This window comes from Vulpes vulpes, chromosome 8, assembly GCF_048418805.1.
Source record: "Vulpes vulpes isolate BD-2025 chromosome 8, VulVul3, whole genome shotgun sequence".
NCBI lineage: Eukaryota > Metazoa > Chordata > Mammalia > Carnivora > Canidae > Vulpes > Vulpes vulpes.
The window spans coordinates 91,961,518-91,982,196 of record NC_132787.1 but is presented as its reverse complement, the minus strand read 5'-3'; the positions used below and the strand labels follow the sequence as shown (position 1 = coordinate 91,982,196).

General features: G+C 37.7%; 1 protein-coding gene and 1 pseudogene across 1 annotated transcript in view; both read right to left on the bottom strand.

Annotated features, from left to right (window-relative positions):
* The window catches only part of ASXL2 (ASXL transcriptional regulator 2), a 131,482-nt gene that overhangs the window by 63,529 nt on the left and 47,274 nt on the right, over positions 1 to 20,679 (bottom strand). Inside the window, exon 2 of the mRNA XM_072767480.1 lies at positions 18,726 to 18,808. Within this exon, the coding sequence (XP_072623581.1) occupies positions 18,726 to 18,808 (83 nt within the window). The remainder of the gene's footprint in view (positions 1 to 18,725; positions 18,809 to 20,679) is intronic.
* Positions 4,403 to 4,556, bottom strand: LOC112908546 (U4 spliceosomal RNA; annotated as a pseudogene).

Here is a 20,679-nt window from a genome sequence, read left to right as displayed (position 1 = left end):
TCTTCATTACTCCATAGGACAGCTCTTTGAGTATTTTAGGCCTCTTCATAAAATCCTAAAGTCTACTCCTTTTCATATTTGTGATTCTCTCCTCACTGGCATCCCCTCTTGCAACCAATCTAAAGAAATTTAAATAACTTTACAGTTCATCCTTAAAATTCACCAATGTCCTCCAGTATTATTCCCACTTTAGTGCCTGCTTCGGCAACACATATATTATGCCCATTTCAAGCTGCTGATAAAAAGCTTTAAGAGATTTCACCAGTCTCCTTTATTTATTCTTACTGATATTTCCCCTTGTAATACATTACCCAGCCTAATCTTTAATCCCAATCTCTTGTTCATTTTTCTGTACTCCTTCCTACAGAACAGGCTTGTCAAAACTAGGCCTCAATTAATCAGCTTCCCTATCTCTGACTAAACTATTACACACTCTATATTTATCCTTCAGAGCTCAATCCTTTGAATTTCAATAGGATTAAATAACAGACTCAGACTTCCAAGGTTAAAAGAAATGTAGAGTCATCCAGTTCCCCAAACAGATGCTTGGATGCCCTATTTCAGGTCAATTTTAAATGTACAAAAATAATAAACATGTAATAATCTTTAACTTACGTGATACATTTATACATATATCTATACAGACACACATGCACAGTATTCATTATCCACATACAAACTAACTTTAAGAACTGATTTTTATGGCATGCTTACCTGACAGAGCACCCAGAACAAATGAACTCAACAGCACCCTTATGTTGAAAAATAGGGAGTTTAGAAATCACTAAATGAATAAATAGTCTTGGTAGGTTTTTAATTCACTGGAAATTGTTGTATTCTTAGAAACCCCTTCATTTAAATAAATAAACAAACAAACAAATAAATAAATAGTTTTTTGTTTTTGTTTTTGTTTTTTGAAAGAAACCCTTTCATTAAAGTCTTTAGCTTGCTCTCTCTCGGTCATGTTACCAGCAATTCTTCCAAGAAGAAATTAATTTCAGTAACAACTATCTACTTTTAAAAAGGTAATTACTGGGGGATCCCTGAGTGGCGCAGCGGTTTGGCGCCTGCCTTTGGCCCAGGGCACGATCCTGGAGACCCGGGATCGAATCCCACGTCGGGCTCTCGGTGCATGGAGCCTGCTTCTCCCTCCGCCTGTGTCTCTGCCCCTCTCTCTCTCTCTCTCTCTGTGACTATCATAAATAAAAAAAATTAAAAAAAAAAAAAAGGTAATTACTGGGGGGATCCCTGGTGGCTCAGCGGTTTGGCGCCTGCCTTCGCCCCAGGGTGTGATCCTGGAGACCTGGGATTGAGCCCCACATCGGGCTCCTTGCATGGAGCCTGCTTTTCCCTCTGCCTGTGTCTCTGCCTCTCTTTCTCTGTGTCTCTCATGAATAAATAAATAAAATCTTAAAAAAAAAAAAAAAAAAAGCAATCTGGGATGCCTAGGTGGCTCAGCAGTTAAGCATCTGCCTTCAGTTCATGGCGTGATCCCAGGATCCAGGATCCAGGATCCAGTCTCACACTGGGCTTCCTGAGGGGAGCCTGCTTCTCCTTCTGTCTGTGTCTCTGCCCACCACCCCTCTCTCTGTGTCTCTCATGAATAAATAAATAAATCCTTTAAAAAAAAAAAAAAAAGGTAGCAATCTGGGCAGCCTGGGTGGTTTAGCACTGCCTTCAGTCACGTCAGACTCCCTGCATGGAGCCTGCTTCTCCCTCTGCCTGTGTCTCTGCCTCTTTCTCTCATGAATAAATAAATAAAAATCTTAAAAAAAAAAAAGGATACTGAGATTTAAAAAAAGAAAAGGTAGCAATCTGATGTATCCATAGTTTAATGAATTCGCTTCTTCAAACTATTTTCCTCCCCAAACATAATATGAAACAAATGCGAAAGAATCACTGGAGAAAGAATGGGTATGCAGGGAAATTTTTAAACAAGCATTTTTGGAGAAGCCTAGTTGGAACCCCAAAATGAAAGGTGTGGATCAGTAGAGTAGTAAAAGGGCACAAAACAAGTAGAAGAGTAATCTAGGACCTGGAGAAGGAGGTCACAGAAATAAACACAGACTCTGAAAAATTTGTGTAGCCTATCTATCCTCTCGTCTTTATCTTCCCATTATTGCCGTTTCCCCACTATTGTTTTTTCAAAAGCATGCTTTGTCCAGTACCATTGAGATGTGAGCAAAACCATTTCAACCAAAGGGGAAAAAAACCAAACAGGAAAAATATGGTCCAGTGGTTCTGTTTTATTTGATTAACTGATTGATAGATCCTGCTTTAAAGTAAATAAATGGAACAACAAGGTTCAATTTTATTTAGATTGGAAATCACAAACTCTCAATAGAGAAGGACTTCGGAGAACACCGTAACTTTTCACCCGAGAAATACAAAAGATTTCTTTCAGAGCCTTACTCAATCTCCTCAACCCACTCAAAAGTGAGGCAAAAGTGAGACATATTTTAGAGTCAGACAGATGTGGATTCAAGTTTTATCACTAACTAGTTATATAACTTCTCATTGATTCTATGTCTTTAGCTATGAAATAAAGACTTCAGAGGGTTTAAGATTAAATAAATAATATGCATAAACTATCTGACTCCTATCTTAGCCAATAGCCATTTCTACTATTAACTAAAACATTTTGCTTTTCAATCTTATGAGAAATACATAGTAAAAAAAAAAAATACAGACTTTAAGAGAAACGCAATCCTCTTAAGAAAGGTCACTCTGTAACTACTGCATATAAAACAGTATCATCAACTGCCGTTGTTTCAGCTCATCAGGACGCTCACTTGTCTTAACTGGCTGGGCCAAGTTCATGAACAATAAGCAAATGTCTCTAAACTAAAGAGGTACAGAGGGTTGCATATGAGGACATATTTAGGGTAAAAGAAATATTGGTGAAGAAAACAAACTAAAAATAGAATACTTGTAAGCAAGTAAGTAAATGAATGAATGAATGAATGAATGAATGAATGAATAGCTATGTCAACACAGAAAAAAGCCAATTCAGTAAAAGATCCAAACTATTCATTTTAACCTATTCTAGCCTGGTGTCATTCCCATAGAGAATTTACCAATATTCTCTCTAAATCAAAGCAGAAACATATATTTTCAATCATACAGTCATAAAGCAAATGTTAACTCACACATTTTTCAACTTGAAATATTTTCTGCAGAACACTAGGCAGCCCAATGGTAGTAAGTCAAATGATAAAATTTTAACAAAATTAAATGTTGATTGGTTTCTAAAACTATGACCAAATAATGATTATTACAAACAGCAAAGACAAAAAGAGCACATTTAATAAATATTTACATAAGAATCTCATGCTTATTTAGTTTCTGGACTATTTAATTTTATAAAATAAAAATCATGCATCCAAAGGTGAGTTCAATTAAACTTATAGAAGACACTTATCATTGTATACACTTCCTTAGAATAAAATAATACTTCTTACCTTCTGGATTTGGAATGCATCCCAAGAAAATGAAAGAAAGAAAAAAAAACTTTTAATTTTAACAATAAAGTCAAAAAATAACCTCTCCCTTTCCCTCCCAGCAATATCCACAATTCAAATTAGTGCCCTCCTCCTGCTTTGCTTTATAAAACATTCATTTCTTCTTTAGAATTTAAGTTAAGCCCAAAATATCTTTGTCTAAAAATGCACAGTTAAACTCAGCTAAATAGTCAAACATTTCAGACAGCAGTTACGATACCTTAATTATGTGGCATACTAAAACTATTAAAGCAGTTTGGAGTTAAATGTGGATACAGTGAATAGTCTTTAATATTCCTCCCATGCATTTCGATTTCAAGGAGCCATCATAAAGCCACCAGCTATGGACCCTAAGGCTTACTAGCCTCCCTTTGATCCATAATGAACTCACACTACCATGAAGCTAAATCACAATGGATATGGATATTCTTTTCTGTCAATATGCAAGCAGTTGAGGGTTTTTGTTTTCTCATTATTAATCCTTTTTGACATCCCTACAAGGTTTGTGTGCTTGAGAGTAGACTGCAATGGGTAGAAAAAGAAAACACAGGCTGAACTCAAAGTCAACTAATTTTTAGATAAATATGGTTATCAATGTAATCAACAATGTTCTTCACTCTTAAACTGAGTTCTTTCTAATAAATCACTGTAAAGCAATTCAGCTTGGCAAACAGTCCAATGACCTACTATGCAGAGATAATGATTTCTGCTGAAAAGTAGTAGAAAATGTTGACTTTTATTTCCCTTGCTACACATTTAAATAAGAACAGATGGGGAAAAAAAATAGGTGCTAGGATTAGTTTCTGGTATGAGATGAGCTAAAACATATTTTTAATCCATGTGAGAGAGATTATTTTGTTCATAAGTAAATATATTCATACTAATCAAATTCAACTGGGACTCCTTCAAAAAGGTAAAATTTCAACCTGGCAAATGTTTACTGAACATGGTGTTTGCTAGATGGTTCCCAGGATTCTTTACAATTCCAACTTTAATTAGCAATAATCGCACCTCAGATAAACCTCATTGGCTACGATACTGCCACTGCACAAAGCTTACAATTCCAACTTTAAAGGAGCTTACTTGGGACACAAGACTGAAACATTAAAAAAAAAAAAAAAAAAAAAAAAAAAAAAAAAACCAGAAAAACAATTCCTTGTTAGGGAAGAAACTGGAGCTCTACAAAACAACATAAATATCTATTAAAATATTAAAATATTCCATACTATAAGTTCTTTAAAAATGTACTGGCCATTGGGTGGTTCAGTCAGTTAAATGTCTGGCTCTTGATCTCAGCTTAGTCTTGATCTCAGGATCATGAGTTCAAGCCCCACTGGAGGCTCCACCCAGTGTAGAGCCTACTTTAAAAAAAAAAAATGTACTGGCCCTTTCAGAAGCCTAGTTATTATAATGGCTGAAGTTTTTGTTTCAAATTCTTCCAGAAAGCAATTAACAGACAGCAACTATCCTAAAGTTATTATATGTCAGCATATAATATAAGTTTAATTTGAAAAAGAGAGCAAATAGACTAATCAGAAGAGTAGGAAAAACTAGGGATATACAGGCAGTATGATATACGAATAAAAACTAGAAGCAATTAGCCTGGGTTTCTAGTTTCACAGAACCAGTGGTATGACCTTGACCAATTTCCATGGGCCTTAATTCTTCAATAATAAAATGAGATATAAAAAAAATTTTTTTAATTTAAAAAATTAAAAAAATAAAATGAGAAATAATGATAATATCCCAATTATCTTTTCTAGCTATAACATTTTGTGACTGAAATAATGTGACTAGTTTACAAAAGGGGCTGAGGAGAGAGGAAAGGGTGAGGAATGCCAAGAGACTATCCTTTTAATTGGGGCCATGATGTTGTAAATAAATAGATAAACTTTACTTGCAAGAAACCCTCAATCACATCGTCTGCCTGGCCTCACATCTGCCAATACACAAGAGAGGCAGAGACACAGGCTGAGGGAGAAGCAGGCTCCATGCAGGGAGCCGGACGTGGTACTCGATCCTGGGTCTCCAGGATCACATCCCAGGCTGCAGGTGGCACCAAACCGCTGCGCCACTGGGGCTGCCCAATGATAGGAATTTAAAGGCTAGGTAGCTGGCTACTCTCTTATTAGTGCATAACTTATTCTCCCACATCAATTTTACGGTGTACAAGATTCAAATTCATGCCTCACCAAAATTATTATTATATATCAAGAGCCCTTGGGACCACTCATGAGTGATATAATTCAGAAAATACTCAATCTGTGAATGATAAATTCATAAAACCAAAAATCTTCCTAATTTCTTTGGTCTACTAATTTTTTCTAAGGTTTTTTATTTATTTGACAGAGAAAGAGCACAGGTGGAGACAGAGAGAGAGGGAGAAGCAAACTCCCTGCTAATCAGGGAGCCCAATGTGGAGCTCAATGCCAGGACCCTAAGGATCATGACCCAAGCAGAAGGCAGACACTTAACCTTACTAAGCCATCCAGGCACCCCTCATCTTCTACTTATGAGTGGAAAGAAAAACTAGTAAGAGAATACGGTCTCAGAAAATAATTATTTTGTTATTTTTCTCCTTTCCTAAAAACTCTTTCTCTACTAGCAGAAATAAGAAAAGTCAAGGTAATACAGCTAAGGATGAACAAGGCAGGTTAAGAAAACTTGGGGGAAAAGATAAAAATGTAGTGAACCAAAGGGGTACCTGCACCCCAATGTTTATAGCAGCAATGTCCACAAGAGCCAAACTATGGAAAGACCCCAGATATTCATCAACAGATAAGTGGATAAAGATGTGTGTATACACACACACACAATGGACTACTACTCAGCCATCAAAAAAAAAAAAAAAAAGAAATCTTGTCATTTGCAGTAACATGGCTGGAACTACAGGGTATTATGCTAAGCAAAATAAGTCAATCAGAGAAAGACAATTATCATATGATCTCACTTATATGTGGAATTTAATAAACAAAACAGAGAATCTTAGGGGAAGAGAGGAAAAAAAATGAAGACAAAATCAGAGAAGGAGACAAACCATAAGAGACTCCTAATCACAGGAAACAAACTGAGGGCTGCTGGAGGGGAGGGAGGTAAGGGGATGGGGTAACTGGGTGATGGACATTAAGGAGGGCACATGATGCTGAGGGAAATAAGTCAATCGGAGAAGGACAAACAGTGTATGTTCTCATTCATTTGGGGAATATAAATAATAGTGAAAGGGAATATAAAGGAAGGGAAAAGAAATGTTGGGAAATATCAGGAAGGGAGACAGAACATAAAGACTCCTAACTCGGGGAAACGAACTAGGGGTGGTGGAAGGGGAGGAGGGCGGGTGTTGGAGGGGAATGGGTGACGGGCACTGAGGTGAACACTTGACGGGATGAGCACTGGGTGTTTTTCTGTATGTTGGTAAATTGAACACCAATAAAAATTAATTAAAAAAAAAAAAAAGGAGGGCACATGATGTAATGAGCACTGGGTGTCATATAAGACTGATGATTCACTGAACTCTACCTCTGAAACCAATAATATGCTATGTTAATTGAAATTATTTTTAAAAATTTTTTAAAAAGAAAGAAAACTTGGGGGGGTAGGGGGCAGGCACTAAAAGCAATGGCTACTTTAGAAGGAAAGCTTGAAGTCCTACACTAATGCCATAAAAGTACATTGTAAATATCAGTGGCTGCCACAACTGACGAAGGGAAAAAACCTGTACAAAAGACAAGGGAAAGAAGTAGTAATGGGTGACAATAGTAAGGATTAGCAAGAATGATGTCACAGCACACATAAGCATTTGACTTACAAACTGTTCTATGTATGTTTTACCCATAGTATGCATACTTGTGTTTAGTTGTTTTCTTCCTATCAAGCCACAATGTCTAATTTGTACCTAGTCTCTTGAGTTCTTAGCTCTTAGATATATACTACAATGCTGAAATAATAAAATGCCTAAGATTGACTTCAAAACAGTGTGGGGTAGGAGGACCATTTACAATTTAGCTGGAGGATATACACTTTTGTTTTAATTTTCTAACAGTAAAAATTTATATTTAAATAACTGTCTTCAGTACCTACCTTATTAACCTAGACTTGTGACATAAGTATATTATCATGACAGGAAAAGAGTGGATTCTTGGATTCTATAACACACCAGGAGAACTCTTTACTCACTAACGTCCAAGGCAGGTATTAGGTATTTATCTCTGGCAATGCATACCTACTCTGCAGCTCCAGATCATGTTACCTTTTAACTGCTATCTTGAGATTTACAACATAACCATGTCCTGCATCTGAATACTTTCTCACCCCTCTTGAGGTTCAAAATTTTTTTTTTCAAAACGTTTTTTTGAACCCACAAGTATACACTTAGTGAATCCTTTATCAGTTCCTCACTTGCCCAGTTTAATTCCTCAGTTCTTTTCTATAGTAAATGGCAGCTATGCAATCCAGAAATCCAGAAATCATTTATTTCCTCCTTCCTTTTACCTCCCCCATCAATCCAACAGCAAGTCTTGAAATATGTATCTCAAATCAGTATATTCTCTCCAGCACTATTCACGTAATCCAAACCACATCTTGTCTACTCTAGTAAAACAATCCTTCATTAGTCTCCTTAACTCCTTCAACTCCTGACTGCTGCAGTAGTTCTTCATAAACTACATTCACATATATACAGTTCTCTAAATCATTAATTCAGACTACACATCATCTTGTAATTATCAGATCCAAAGGTCTGAGGTAGGTGTATGATTTCCCTTTGAGGACTGACTACACATTTGGACAGAGCAATGCTTATACATTTACCCTCACCAATGGATTCATACTGGTTTGCTGTGTTCTACTCACATCTACTTACTTATTTGGTTCAAAAAACAAACTCCAATTATGGAACTAGTCAACACAGAGGTTCCAAATACTAGTCATAAAACATTTGTTAAATAGCCTACCCCAGATTACCTGTGATAAATCCCCTTATAGTAATTTTTTAAATGACTACAAAAAAAAGCTACACCAAAATCTAGAATTTTGCCTAAGTCGAAGAAAAACACAAATGATTTTGAACTAAAATTTGTGGGTTAATTCACGCTTCCATGAATTCTATGAATCTCAGGCTCAATTCAATTTCATAATCTAAACTTGACCAAGTGTGGGCACCTGGGTGGCTCAGTCAGTTAAGCCCCTGCCTTTGGCACAGGTCACAATCCTGGGGTCCTGTGACTGGGCTCCCTACTCAGCAGGGAGTATAGTATGTTTCTCCTTCTGCCCCCCACCCTGCTCATGTGTGCTTGCACACGCGCTATCTTTCTTAAATAAATAAAATCTTTAAAAAATAAAAAAATAAAAGTAAAATTGACTAAAAGAGACTTGGTGAAGAAAGAACAGACCCAAGAGCCTCTCTCCCTCTGGCTGGTTCCAACTAAAACCTGTGGACAAAAGTACAAAAACCAACTTCCCAAAGTGTGTACACAGATGTTCACAGTGGCATTATTCATAATAGGCAAAAAGTGAAAATAATTCCAATGTCCATCAATTGATGAATGGATAAACAAAATGTGGCATATGCATACAATGGAATACTATTTAGCAATAAAGAAATGAAATACTGATAAATGCTACACGCACTAATATTGATATTTAACACTAGCCTACATCATGGAGAGAGGAAGACAGAAGGTCTGTGTTTGGCACTTTACCTTAACTGCCCTATCTGTCTCTTCCCTTGGCTAATCATCATCTGTACCTTTTCCCTGTATCCTTCCCATAATCATGAGTAGAACAGTTTTCAGTGAATTATGCAAGTTCTTCCAGCAAAGTATCAAGCCTTGAGAATAGTCCTGGGGTTCCTTGAACTAGGCAGTTGGGACTAATAAGTGAAGTCAATCATGTGGACTGTTCTCTTTAACATTGTAGTTGGCTAAATTCTCACATAGAAGTTTTCTGGAGGGTTTTCTTACCATTTTGACTAAAAAGCAGACCCTGATTGAGGAACTATACCACTGTAAGGAACAGATACAATTCTGAGAAAAACTCCTATCTTTCTAGCCAAGATATGAAAAAAAGGACACTGAAGGCCGGGGGGTAGGAGGGGTGGTATTCCAGAGAGAACAGAACAGGAGAAGGGAATACCCTAATTCCCACACAAGGCATGGGCTCATCCTGGAGCTCTGCATACTTAGGACATTCCCAACCAACACAGTAAAGGCTTTGAGAACTGAACCACAGCTCACATCTCAAGCTAATAACCTTGAGTGGCACATGCATGAAACAAACCCAAAACAGTAGAGCAGGGGCTTTGAAAACAACTGATTATTGAACCAACACCTACAGAAGGTAAGAGAGGACATATAATCTGAGGACAGCTGGGTTGCTTGGAAGCAAGGAAGGAAGCAAGGAAGCAAGGAAGGCAGGCAGGAAGGAAGAAAGGAATTACCATTCTCCAGAGGTTTGTAACAGAAAAACAGAGCCTAAAACAACGTAATATTTAAAATGTTCAGAATAATACAACTTTAAATTTCTCAATAAACAATGACCCAGGAAAATGTGAGAAATTCTTATGGGAAAAGACAATCAACAGTTGCCATCCTTAAGATTATCCAGATGTTAAACTCATCAGACAAAAACTTTAAAGCATTCAATATTACTATACTCCAGGTGGTAAAGAGAAATGAACTAAAATATAAATGAAATAAAATATACTCCAAAACTCTCAAATTATTCAAAAGAAGGCAGCAGAGAGGGGACAGTATACTAAAAACTAAGAAGGAAAAATAAAATAATAGTAAAATGGCAGAGTAAATCTAATCATGTCAATGATTATCAGATAGGATTCTTTTTAAAAAAATATTTTTTTCAATTTTTAATTCATGAAAAACACAAAAAGAAAGGCGGAGACATAGGCAGAGGGAGAAGTGGGCTCTCTATGGGGAGCCCGATGGAGGATTCGATCTCAGGACCCCAGGATCACAACCTGAGCCAAAGACAGACACTCAACCACTGAGCCACTCAGGTGCCCAGATAGGATTCTTTTTTTTTTATTTTTTTATTTTTTGGATAGGATTCTTTTTTTAAAGATTTATTTATTTATTTAAGAGAGAGGGGATCCCTTAGTGGCACAGCAGTTTAGTGCCTGCCTTCCGCCCAGGGCGTGATCCTGGAGTAACGTGATCCTGGAGTCCCGGGATCAAGTCCCACATCAGGCTCCCTGCATGGAGCCTGCTTCTGCCTGTCTCTGCCCCTCTCTTTCTCATTGTGTCTCTCATGAATAAATAAATAAAATCTTAAAAAAAAAAAAGTAAGAGAGAGAAAGCATGCACATGCATGCATGAGTCGGAGGGGCACAGTGAGAGGGAGAGAGAGAATCTCAAACAGACTCTGCGCTGAGAGCAGAGCCTGGTGTGGGGCTGTATCTCACAACCCCTGAGATCACAACCTGAGGTAAAACCAAGAGTCAGATGCTCAACCAACTGTGCCACCCAGGTGCCCCAGAAGGAATGTTTTTTAGGGATGCCTGGGTGGCTCAGTGGTTAAGCATCTGCCTTTAGCTCAGCTCGTGATCTCGGGGTCCTATGATCGAGTCCCGGGGTCCTATGATCGAGTCCCAGGCTCCTTGTGGGGAGCTTGCTTCTCCCTCTGCCCAAGTCTCTGCCTCTTTCTCTGTGTCTTTCATGAATAAATAAATAAAATCTTTAAAAAAAATTGTTTTTTTAAAAATACTACAAGGTATCAAAATAGATTTCAAAACAAAGAATATTACCAAGGAAAAAGAGAGTGACTGCAACAAGGTCTATTCACTAAGAAAACTTAATGCCTTTATTTTTTTTTTAATATTTTATTTATTTATTCATGAGAGACAAGAAAGAGGCAGAGACACACAGACAGAGGGCTCCATGCAGGGAACCCGACATGGGACTCGATCCTGGTTCTCCAGGATCAAGGCCCTGGGCTGAAGGCGGCATTAAACCACTGAGCCACCCAGGCTGCCCAACTTTAATGCCTTTAATGTAATTATACCTAACAACAAATATTCAAAATACATGAAGCAAAAACCAAAAATACTAAAAAGAGAAAGACAAATAAACAATTATAATTGTAGAATTCAACAGCCTTGGGCACCTGGGGTGGCTCAGTCAGGTTAAGTGTCTGCCTTCAGCTCAGGTCATGATCTCGGGGTCCCCAGATCAGGCCCTGCCTCCAGCTCCCTGCTCAGTGGGGGAGTCTGCTTCTCCCTCTCCTGCTGCCCTTGTCTCCTCCCCTCCCCAAATTGTGTTCTCTTTCTTTCTTGGTCACTCTCTCTCTCAAATGAATAAATAAAATCTTTAAAAAAAAAAAAAAAAAAGAAGAAAAGGAATTCAACAGCCTTTTTTCAAAATAAAACAAACAGAAAATCAGAAGAAGATCTAAACAACCTTATTAACCAATTTGACATAACTGACATTTATAGAACACTCTACCCCAAACCAGCAGAAAACACACATGCTTTACAAACATGCATGGAACATTTACATATACCAAGACAGACCACATCCTAAGCCATAAAATGATAAAAACTTGACAAGAACAACAGAAAAAAAGAAATAAAATCTGGTTTCTTTCTTAAAGAATAATGAAATTAATAAATCTCTAGCGAGACTGAAAAGATAATTGATGAAAAACACAAATCATCAATATCAGGAATGAAACAGAAGTGTCACCATAGATTATACAGCCTTTCAAAGGACAGTGAGGGACTAGTACAAATAACTTAGCTCCCAATCAATTTGGCAAATCAGAAGAAATGGATAAAAAATTCCTCAAAAACTATCAACTACCCAAACTCAACCATGTAAAACAGATAATCTGCATAGTCCTATAGCCTTAAAGGAATCAAATTTTTATTTAAAGGCTCCTGAAAAAGAAACTTCTAAGTCCAAGCTGTTTCGATTGATAATTCCACCAAATAAAGAACACAAATTTCACACAATATCCTCCAGAAAAGAGAAGGTCTCGAGAACACTTCTCAAATACTTTTATGAGACCTATGTTACTTTTGAGACCCAAGCCAGACAGTAACTGTACAGAAGTCAGAAAACTGCAGACTAACATCTCTTGTGGACCCAAAAACAAAAATCTTCAATAATGTTAAAACAAACCAAACAAAATTTATAAAATAAATTATATACACCACAACCAAGCAGGATTACAGGTGTGCAAAGATGGCTCAGTATTCAAAACTCAACCCCCATAATACCATATAAGCAGGCTAAGTAAGAAAAAACATAGGAGATTTTGAAAGACTATCAAGATTTTTTTCATAAAAAAGTGAAGATAAAAGATTGCTCTATGTCCTAAGGTAAGAAATCTTAGATCCTGTACAGAGAACAGCAGTGTATCTATTTAGCTGGAGTGAAGATGGAAACAAATCATTGTGGGGGGACATACAATGATCTCAGTTATTCTACTGAAAAACTACTGACAGCTGCTGTGCTGGTTATCAATTTATTGACTTTTAGCTCCAAATCCAACCTTCTTTGTCTTTCTCCTAGTGGAGCTGGACCCTATAAACACTCCTCCTTTGCCAGCTGGCTCGATGTTAAGTTTTGTCAGCAGAGAACTGGAGGAACACTGCAGAATGAAAGGGGACTTTCTTTCTGGTTTTACTGTGCCCTTGCCTGCCTGTTCTTATGGCAGGCAGCACCCAGCAACATGAGGGACACTTAATGGCACCTAACCTTCAGCAAGGTTCAGCTGAATGACTGTGGGTGGCTTCCCAGAAAATTCTGCTGGTGCCTCAGCTGGCTCCCGAGTGACTGTGGGACAGGTGCCCAACAGGAGGCTTTCCAGCAAGTTCTACTAATGCCCAGTAGGCAGTTTCCTATTTGCCAGCCCAGGCTACAGCACCAGTGATCTTTGTCATCCACTGGACCAAAGCCCCACCTACTCCATTAAGACATGAATCACAACCTAGGGACATAGAGGGAGATTCTTGAAAGTTACTCTTTCCTAGAGCATACTGCCTTCAGCCCTAAGTTACTAGCTGCTCTCTTTAAATAGTTTCTGGTTAACCAATTAACAACTTAACCAGTTAACTTAATAACTTCCCTGTTTAAATTACCATATAGCTTCCATCTGCTGACCAGATCCTGAGACTTATAAAACTGCAAAGGTCAAAGACTGCAGAAAACATCGCTAAAAAACTCTTTAAAAAAAAAAAAAGATTTATTTTTATTTATTTATGATAGACACAGAGAGAGAGAGAAAGGCAGAGGGAGAAGCAGGCTCTATGCCGGGAGCCCGACGCGGGACGTCGATCCCGGGACTCCAGGATCGCGCCCTGGGCCAAAGGCAGGCATGAAACCGCTGAGCCACCCAGGGATCCCCTAAAAAACTCTTTTAAGGGGAGCCCTGGGTGGCACAGTGGTTTGGCGCCTGCCTTTGGCCCAGGGCGTGATCCTGGAGACCCAGGATCAAATCCCACATCGGGCTCCCGGTGCATGGAGCTTGCTTCTCCTTCTGCCTATGTTTCTGCCTCTCTCTCTCTCTCTCTCTCTCTCTCTCTCTCTGTCTCTCTCTCTGTGACTATAATTAAAAAAAAAAAAAAAAAAGAAAGGTCTAAAATCCTAAAAAAAAAAAAAAAAAAAACTCTTTTAAGTTCTTTTTTTTTTAATTTTTATTTATTTATGATAGTCACAGAGAGAGAGAGGCAGAGACACAGGCAGAGGGAGAAGCAGGCTCCATGCACCGGGAGCCCGACGTGGGATTCGATCCCGGCTCTCCAGGATCGCGCCCTGGGCCAAAGGCAGGCGCCAAACCGCTGCGCCACCCAGGGATCCCTCTTTTAAGTTCTTAAAGGGACAAGTACCTCACTCTTTTCTCAGCCAGAAGCCAATCACCTCATTTTTCATACCTTTTTTGTTCGTTAGTTGTGGCAAAATATACATAACATACAAGTTACCATTTGAACCATTTTTAAGTGTAGATTGCAGTGGCATTGAATACACTCACACTGCTGTGCAATCATTACTGTCCATTTCCAGAATTTCTTCATTATCCCAAAAACAAACTCTACTAATTTAAACAATAACTCTCTATTCTTCCCTATTCTCAGCCCCTAGTAAACTCTATTTTACTCTCTGTCTCTGTGAGTTTGCCTGTCCTAAGTAACTCACATAAAAAGAATCATACATTTGCCCTTTTTTTCCTGTTGCCACATCACTATTTGACCTTTGTGTCTATCTTATTTCACTTAGCACGTTTTTCAGGTTCATACACACAGAATTTCAATCTTTCATAAGGCTGAATAATATTCCACCATTTGATGGACATTTGGGCTATTTCCACTTTAATGTTATGCAATAGCAGGGCACCTGGGTGGCTCAGTCAGTTAAGCATCTGCCATGATGCTTAGGTCATGATTTCGGGGTCCTGGGATCAGTCCCAAGACGGGCTGGGCTCCCTACTCAGCAGGGAGTCTGCTTCTCCCTCTCCCTCTGACCCTCACTCAGCTCATTCTTTCTCTCTCTCAAATAAATAAATTAAATTAAATGTTTAAAAAAAAATTAAGTGAGCCTCTTCAGAATGGGGAACACAGGGAAAACTACAAAGGGAAATGAGAAATGAAAGCCATGTACTGAGAACTGAAGAAGGAAAATTAACTGTAAGAAGTAGCACATCTTCAATAATGATATTATCTATTTCAGGGCACCTGGGTGGCTCAGTTGGTTAAGTGTCTGCCTTTGGCTTGGTTTGTGATCCCGGGGTCCTGGGATCGAGCCCCATATCGGGTTCCCAGCTCAAAAGGGAGCCTGCTTCTCCCTCTCTCTACCCTTCCCCCGCTTGTGTTCTCTCTATCAAATAAATGAATAAATCTTCTAAAAAAAGGTATTATCTACTTCATTCTGTAACCTGTCTAAAAACTTTAATCATTTAAATACATCATCACAGCAAGAGAGTAAGTTGTAACTGCATCTGAATGTGATCTTCCAACCACTGATACTTCATATATGCATTAACTAGAAGGCTTTCAGTGTCTGGTATATGCCAAGCATAAAAGAGAAAGGGGAAAAAGAACAAATATCACTGCCCTCATGGAGCTACCTTACTGTAAGCTATAAATAAGCTGTATGATTTTTTTAAGATCACAAAAATATGTAATTCCAAGCCTTTAGGCGGTATGCAGAAATAAACAGAACACTATAATAAACTAAAAAAGGAAATTTGCTCTAGTTTGTAAAGTCAGCCAAAGTTCTCTTAAAAAGATGTACTCGGGATCCCTGGGTGGCGCAGCGGTTTGGCGCCTGCCTTTGGCCCAGGGCGCGATCCTGGAGACCCGGGATCGAATCCCGCATCGGGCTCCCGGTGCATGGAGCCGCCTGCTTCTCCCTCTGCCTACGTCTCTGCCTCTCTCTCTCTGACTATCATAAATAAATAAAAATTAAAAAAAAAAAAAAAGATGTACTCAAACTGACACCTAAAAAATAAGATGCAACTGAGAGAAAAGCACATTCCCTGCTATGAAGGCAGCATATACAAAGACTGAGGCAGGAAACAGCTTCTCTGCATATTTGAGAATTGACAACATATAATATTTAAAGCTATGGGAATGGATAAAATTATACATAAGTTAGAAGGTAATAAGCAAAAAAACTGAGAAGGAAGAAGGAGGAATGTTTGTGGTCACTTCAGGTAACAAAACAGTTTCAAGAAGGAAGCAGTATTTGGCTATGTTAAATAATTCTAAGAAATAAGAATCAGGAAGTACAAGTCCCATGGAATTAACAAAATGGAAGTCACTGCTGACTTAGAAAGAACTGCTATGTGGTCACATAACTGCATCACAACAACGTAATTTAACCAAGAACAGCTACTTATAAATTGTTATCACTAAACAAAGCCAGAAGCTATTTTTGATGACTACCATCTTGCTACTTTTTCTAAAGTTCTTTTTTTCACCTTCTTTACTATTCTTTACTTATTTACTATTCTTGCCTGCTTCCAAGAAATGATAATGACAAGTATAAAGTCATAGAGCCTTAGTACATTGGAGCTACACGACTCTCCAAATGGCATTTAGATCTAAGGGACTGATGGGAATCTGGTTTCTGTATACCAGACATCCTGGTCTATTTCCCCAGTGTATCAAAAGTCTAATATTAAGGAAAAAATTGAATCTCTTACTCATTCCTATTCAATAACCCAATAGCGTTATAAAAGAATAATAAAATACCTTAGTAGAACTTGTTCCTCAGACCACAAAAATAACTATCTTTTCCCCTGTAGCTTTGTACAAATTGGTGTTACTAAATAGGCTTTATGTGGGGAGTGAGGGGCATCAGGGTAACTGGGTGATGGACATTAAAGAGGGGACATGATGTAATAAGCACTGGGTGTTAATATAAGACTAATGAATCACTGAACTCTACCTCTGAAACTAATAATACACTCTACATTAATTAATTGAATTTAAATTTTTAAAAAAGTAAAAAAAAAAAAAAAAATACATAGGCTTGGGCAGCCCGGGTGGCTCGGCAGTTTAGCGCCGCCTTCCGCCCAGGGCATGATCCTGGAGACCCAGGATCAAGTCCCACATCGGGCTCCCTGCGTGGAGCCTGCTTCTCCCTCTACCTATGTCTCTGCCACTCTCTCTGTATCTCTCAAGAATAAACAAATTAAATCTTAAAAAAAAAAAAAGGCTTTAATTTTATGCTTTAATTTTAATCTAATAAAGCTTATTTAATTCAAATAAAAATTTAGAATTGTGGGTAGCCCGGGTGGCTCCGTGCTTTAGCACCGCCTTCAGCCACAGGCGTGATCCTGGAGACCTGGAATCAATTCCCACATCAGGCTCCCTGCATGGAGCCTACTTCTCCCTCTGCCTGTGTCTCTACCTCTCTCTCTCTGTCTCTCATGGGTAAATAAATAAAATCTTAAAAAAAAAAAATTTAGAATTGTATCATTGATAAAATAAGTGATTAATCTTTTAATTTACAATGTTTAAAAGCTAATTCCTCAAATGCATTTCAATGTTTGAATTTACAAATATCCAAACAATTTCTCAGAGACATGTTACATAAAGTGAAATAAAACTAATTTATACTTCATTGTTTCATAGTAATAAAACAAACCTAATTTATTCCCAGCCTAAATAAGCCTGGGGCCTATGACCCATTTGGCCATAGGTCAAAACAAAATTTTTTAGCTATGTTAGCAAAGGGCCAAAAACTTAATTTTATATTAAAGAAAATAAGAATTAAAATCTAGACATGCGACAGCTTTGTATCAAAAAATACACTAGTGTCCATTTACAAATGTTTCAGCATAGCTCACTACTACTCTGGCATGTGAGCTGAACAATTCAGTGTGGAGGACTGTCCAACACAATGTGAGACATTTAGCATCCCTGTTTGCTGAGCATTAAATGCCACAGTGCTCCCTTCCTTTCTAGACACTTGGAAAACCAAAAATAACCCCCCTTCAAAAAAAAACAAAACACCAAAAATAACCCCATAAATTCTAAACACTTTCCCTATGGGTGTTACACAATACCACCCCTACTGAGAACAACTGGTAGCAGTTTTAAAGCACTGCAACCTTTTCCATTTTAATGAAAATACCTCTCATGTAGACTCCCAGATTTCTACCTTAAGAATACCAACTATATTGACTATTATTTTAACATTTCTTGACAGCAGGGGGAATTGATTATGAAGTGACTATTTTACACTATTGTTAATATAAGGCTCTTTAAAAATTAGTGTGTTTTACATTTGGTCCTGTATTAATTGACCCCAAGCTGTTTTACTTGTACATAAGATTATTACACGAAATATGCACTGCTTTATTAACATCTTTCCCAATTTATTCCTTTTGAACAAGGTACTTCTTCCTAGACTATCTACCTCTAGTCCTCTTTTTGTACTACAGAGTACTTTTTACCTGCTAATGACCAAGCTTATTTTATCAAAAGCCTGAACTCATAGATGAAGGCTTGAAGATGGCTCCATGCCTTCCTAAGAATTAAAGTGCATGGGTTGGACACAGCTAAGAATTTTCTTTTAAACTTCCTTGTGGATTTTGTAACTGTGCTATTACTGAAAACTCAAAAGATCTGACAACTAAACAAATCAGAAATTAGCAAAGCAGTTATTACTAAATCATTAATCTTCAGAACTAAGGTACACTGCAGTATACTATGAAACACTCTAATCAAGTATTATAATTATTACTAATAATATTTAAATAACTCACCTGATTTCTTTTAGTCCTTCTCTCTGGATAACTTGAAGAATTTCTTTATGACTCATGGGTGTATTGGGGTATTTTTCTAAGACCTGAGAAACAAGTATATAATAATAAATTATTTCTTCTTATTTTAAGTTCTTATTACAATTATATATATATTTCTTATTCTTATTAAAACTATGTATTAATTTCATCCAGCACATACATATCCAGAGATTTTCCGTTCCTTATATTTTGGGACAATCAAAAAAAAATTAATGGAATATAAACAGGTTCTTCTTTTAGCCACAAACAGTATATCAAGTCCTGAAGCAGAAATGGATCAAAAAGGGTAAGATTAATAATAATAACTAAGTTATTTATTACTAATGTGTAATATGAAATTGTTTACTTTCTGCCTCTACCTCCATATCACACACCAAACTGTAGATCTACTATAGGTACTTAAAGATTAACCATTTTTATATTTCCAGCAAAGCCTCATATGGCATGAATTCTCAATAAGTTCTTAGCCAGAAAAAATGAGTAATATAGTTGCAACAATATTAAAAAGGTATCTGTATTTTGATTCTGGTAAAAAAAAGGAGTAAGCATAGTTTATCCTTCTCTCAGGGTGAACACAACTAAAAACCTGGAGAGAATGCATGGAGCAGCTATCTAACAACTCTGAAAATGATAGCAATTGGCCTGAAGTAGGAAACCACAACTACAAGTTCTTCTACTAATCCCAAAGTGAGTTTCCTGGTTTTGAAATTTTTTTAATTTTTATTTATTTATGATAGTCACAGAGAGAGAGAGAGAGAGAGAGAGAGGCAGAGACACAGGCAGAGGGAAAAGCAGGCTCCATGCACTGGGAGCCCGACGTGGGATTCAATCCCGGGTCTCCAGGATCGCGCCCTGGGCCAAAGGCAGGCGCCAAACCGCTGCGCCACCAGGGATCCCAGTTTCCTGGTTTTGTTTCCTCTGGGACCACTCAGCCTAGACTCAAAGGCAGTACAAAATAACTGTTCACTAAATGTAGACAGAAATAGCTCTAAGAGAATTCTTCTCTTTTTTGGTCTGAAGATTAGTAATACGGCCCCCCCAGGGAGGCAAGGTTTTCTGGGTTTTCCCCCCTTTCTCTTGATCTGTGTTCCCAATCAAGCCAAAGGCAGCAGCCTTGGCAGTGATACTATCAGCAATGGCTGAACAGGGACCTAAAATTCCAACAAAGCAGAATCCTCCTGGTCCTTTAAGTGTGAATGGAATCCACATGGCTTATATTCTTTCTCTGCCATCCTGTTGTTTAACATCAAAGGCAGATGTGAAGTATACAGCAAAACAGGAAAATAAAGCCCTACCTGTCTGTCAGGCCACGGGACAAAGAAGGGTCTCAAAATAAATAAATAAATAAATAAATAAATAAATAAATAAATAAATAAATAAATAAAAATAATAAATAAAATAAAATAATAAAATAAATGAAATGAAATAATAAAATAAATAAAATAAAATAAAATAAAATAAAATAAAATAAAATAAAATAAAATAAGGGTCTCTAGGAGCCAGAAAGAATCAAGGAACTTGCAAAGCAAAAGGAGCTCAAGAAAGTGATACTATTAAGTTCTATAAACACTCCTGGGGTCAGTCCAGAGCTATGCATATGTGTATATCTGACCCTAATCATACCATGAGGTTCCCAAATTAGTCACCAGATGGTACACCTACAGATCAGAACAGCTCTGCAAAGGCTTTGAAAACTAGACATTGGAACTTTGGTGCAGAGAAGATGGGTTGGAAACTTGTGTTCTGAACCTAACAAAGTCATATGAGTGCTTTAAAAATGTCTCGCTCCCCACAGCCCATGCCACATCACTCTCCACTTAAACTTGACTTCTTTAAGCATAGTTATAATAGTCGCTTTAAAGTCTTTGATAGGGGCACCTGGGTGGCTCAGTGGTTGAGTGTCTGCCGTCGGCTC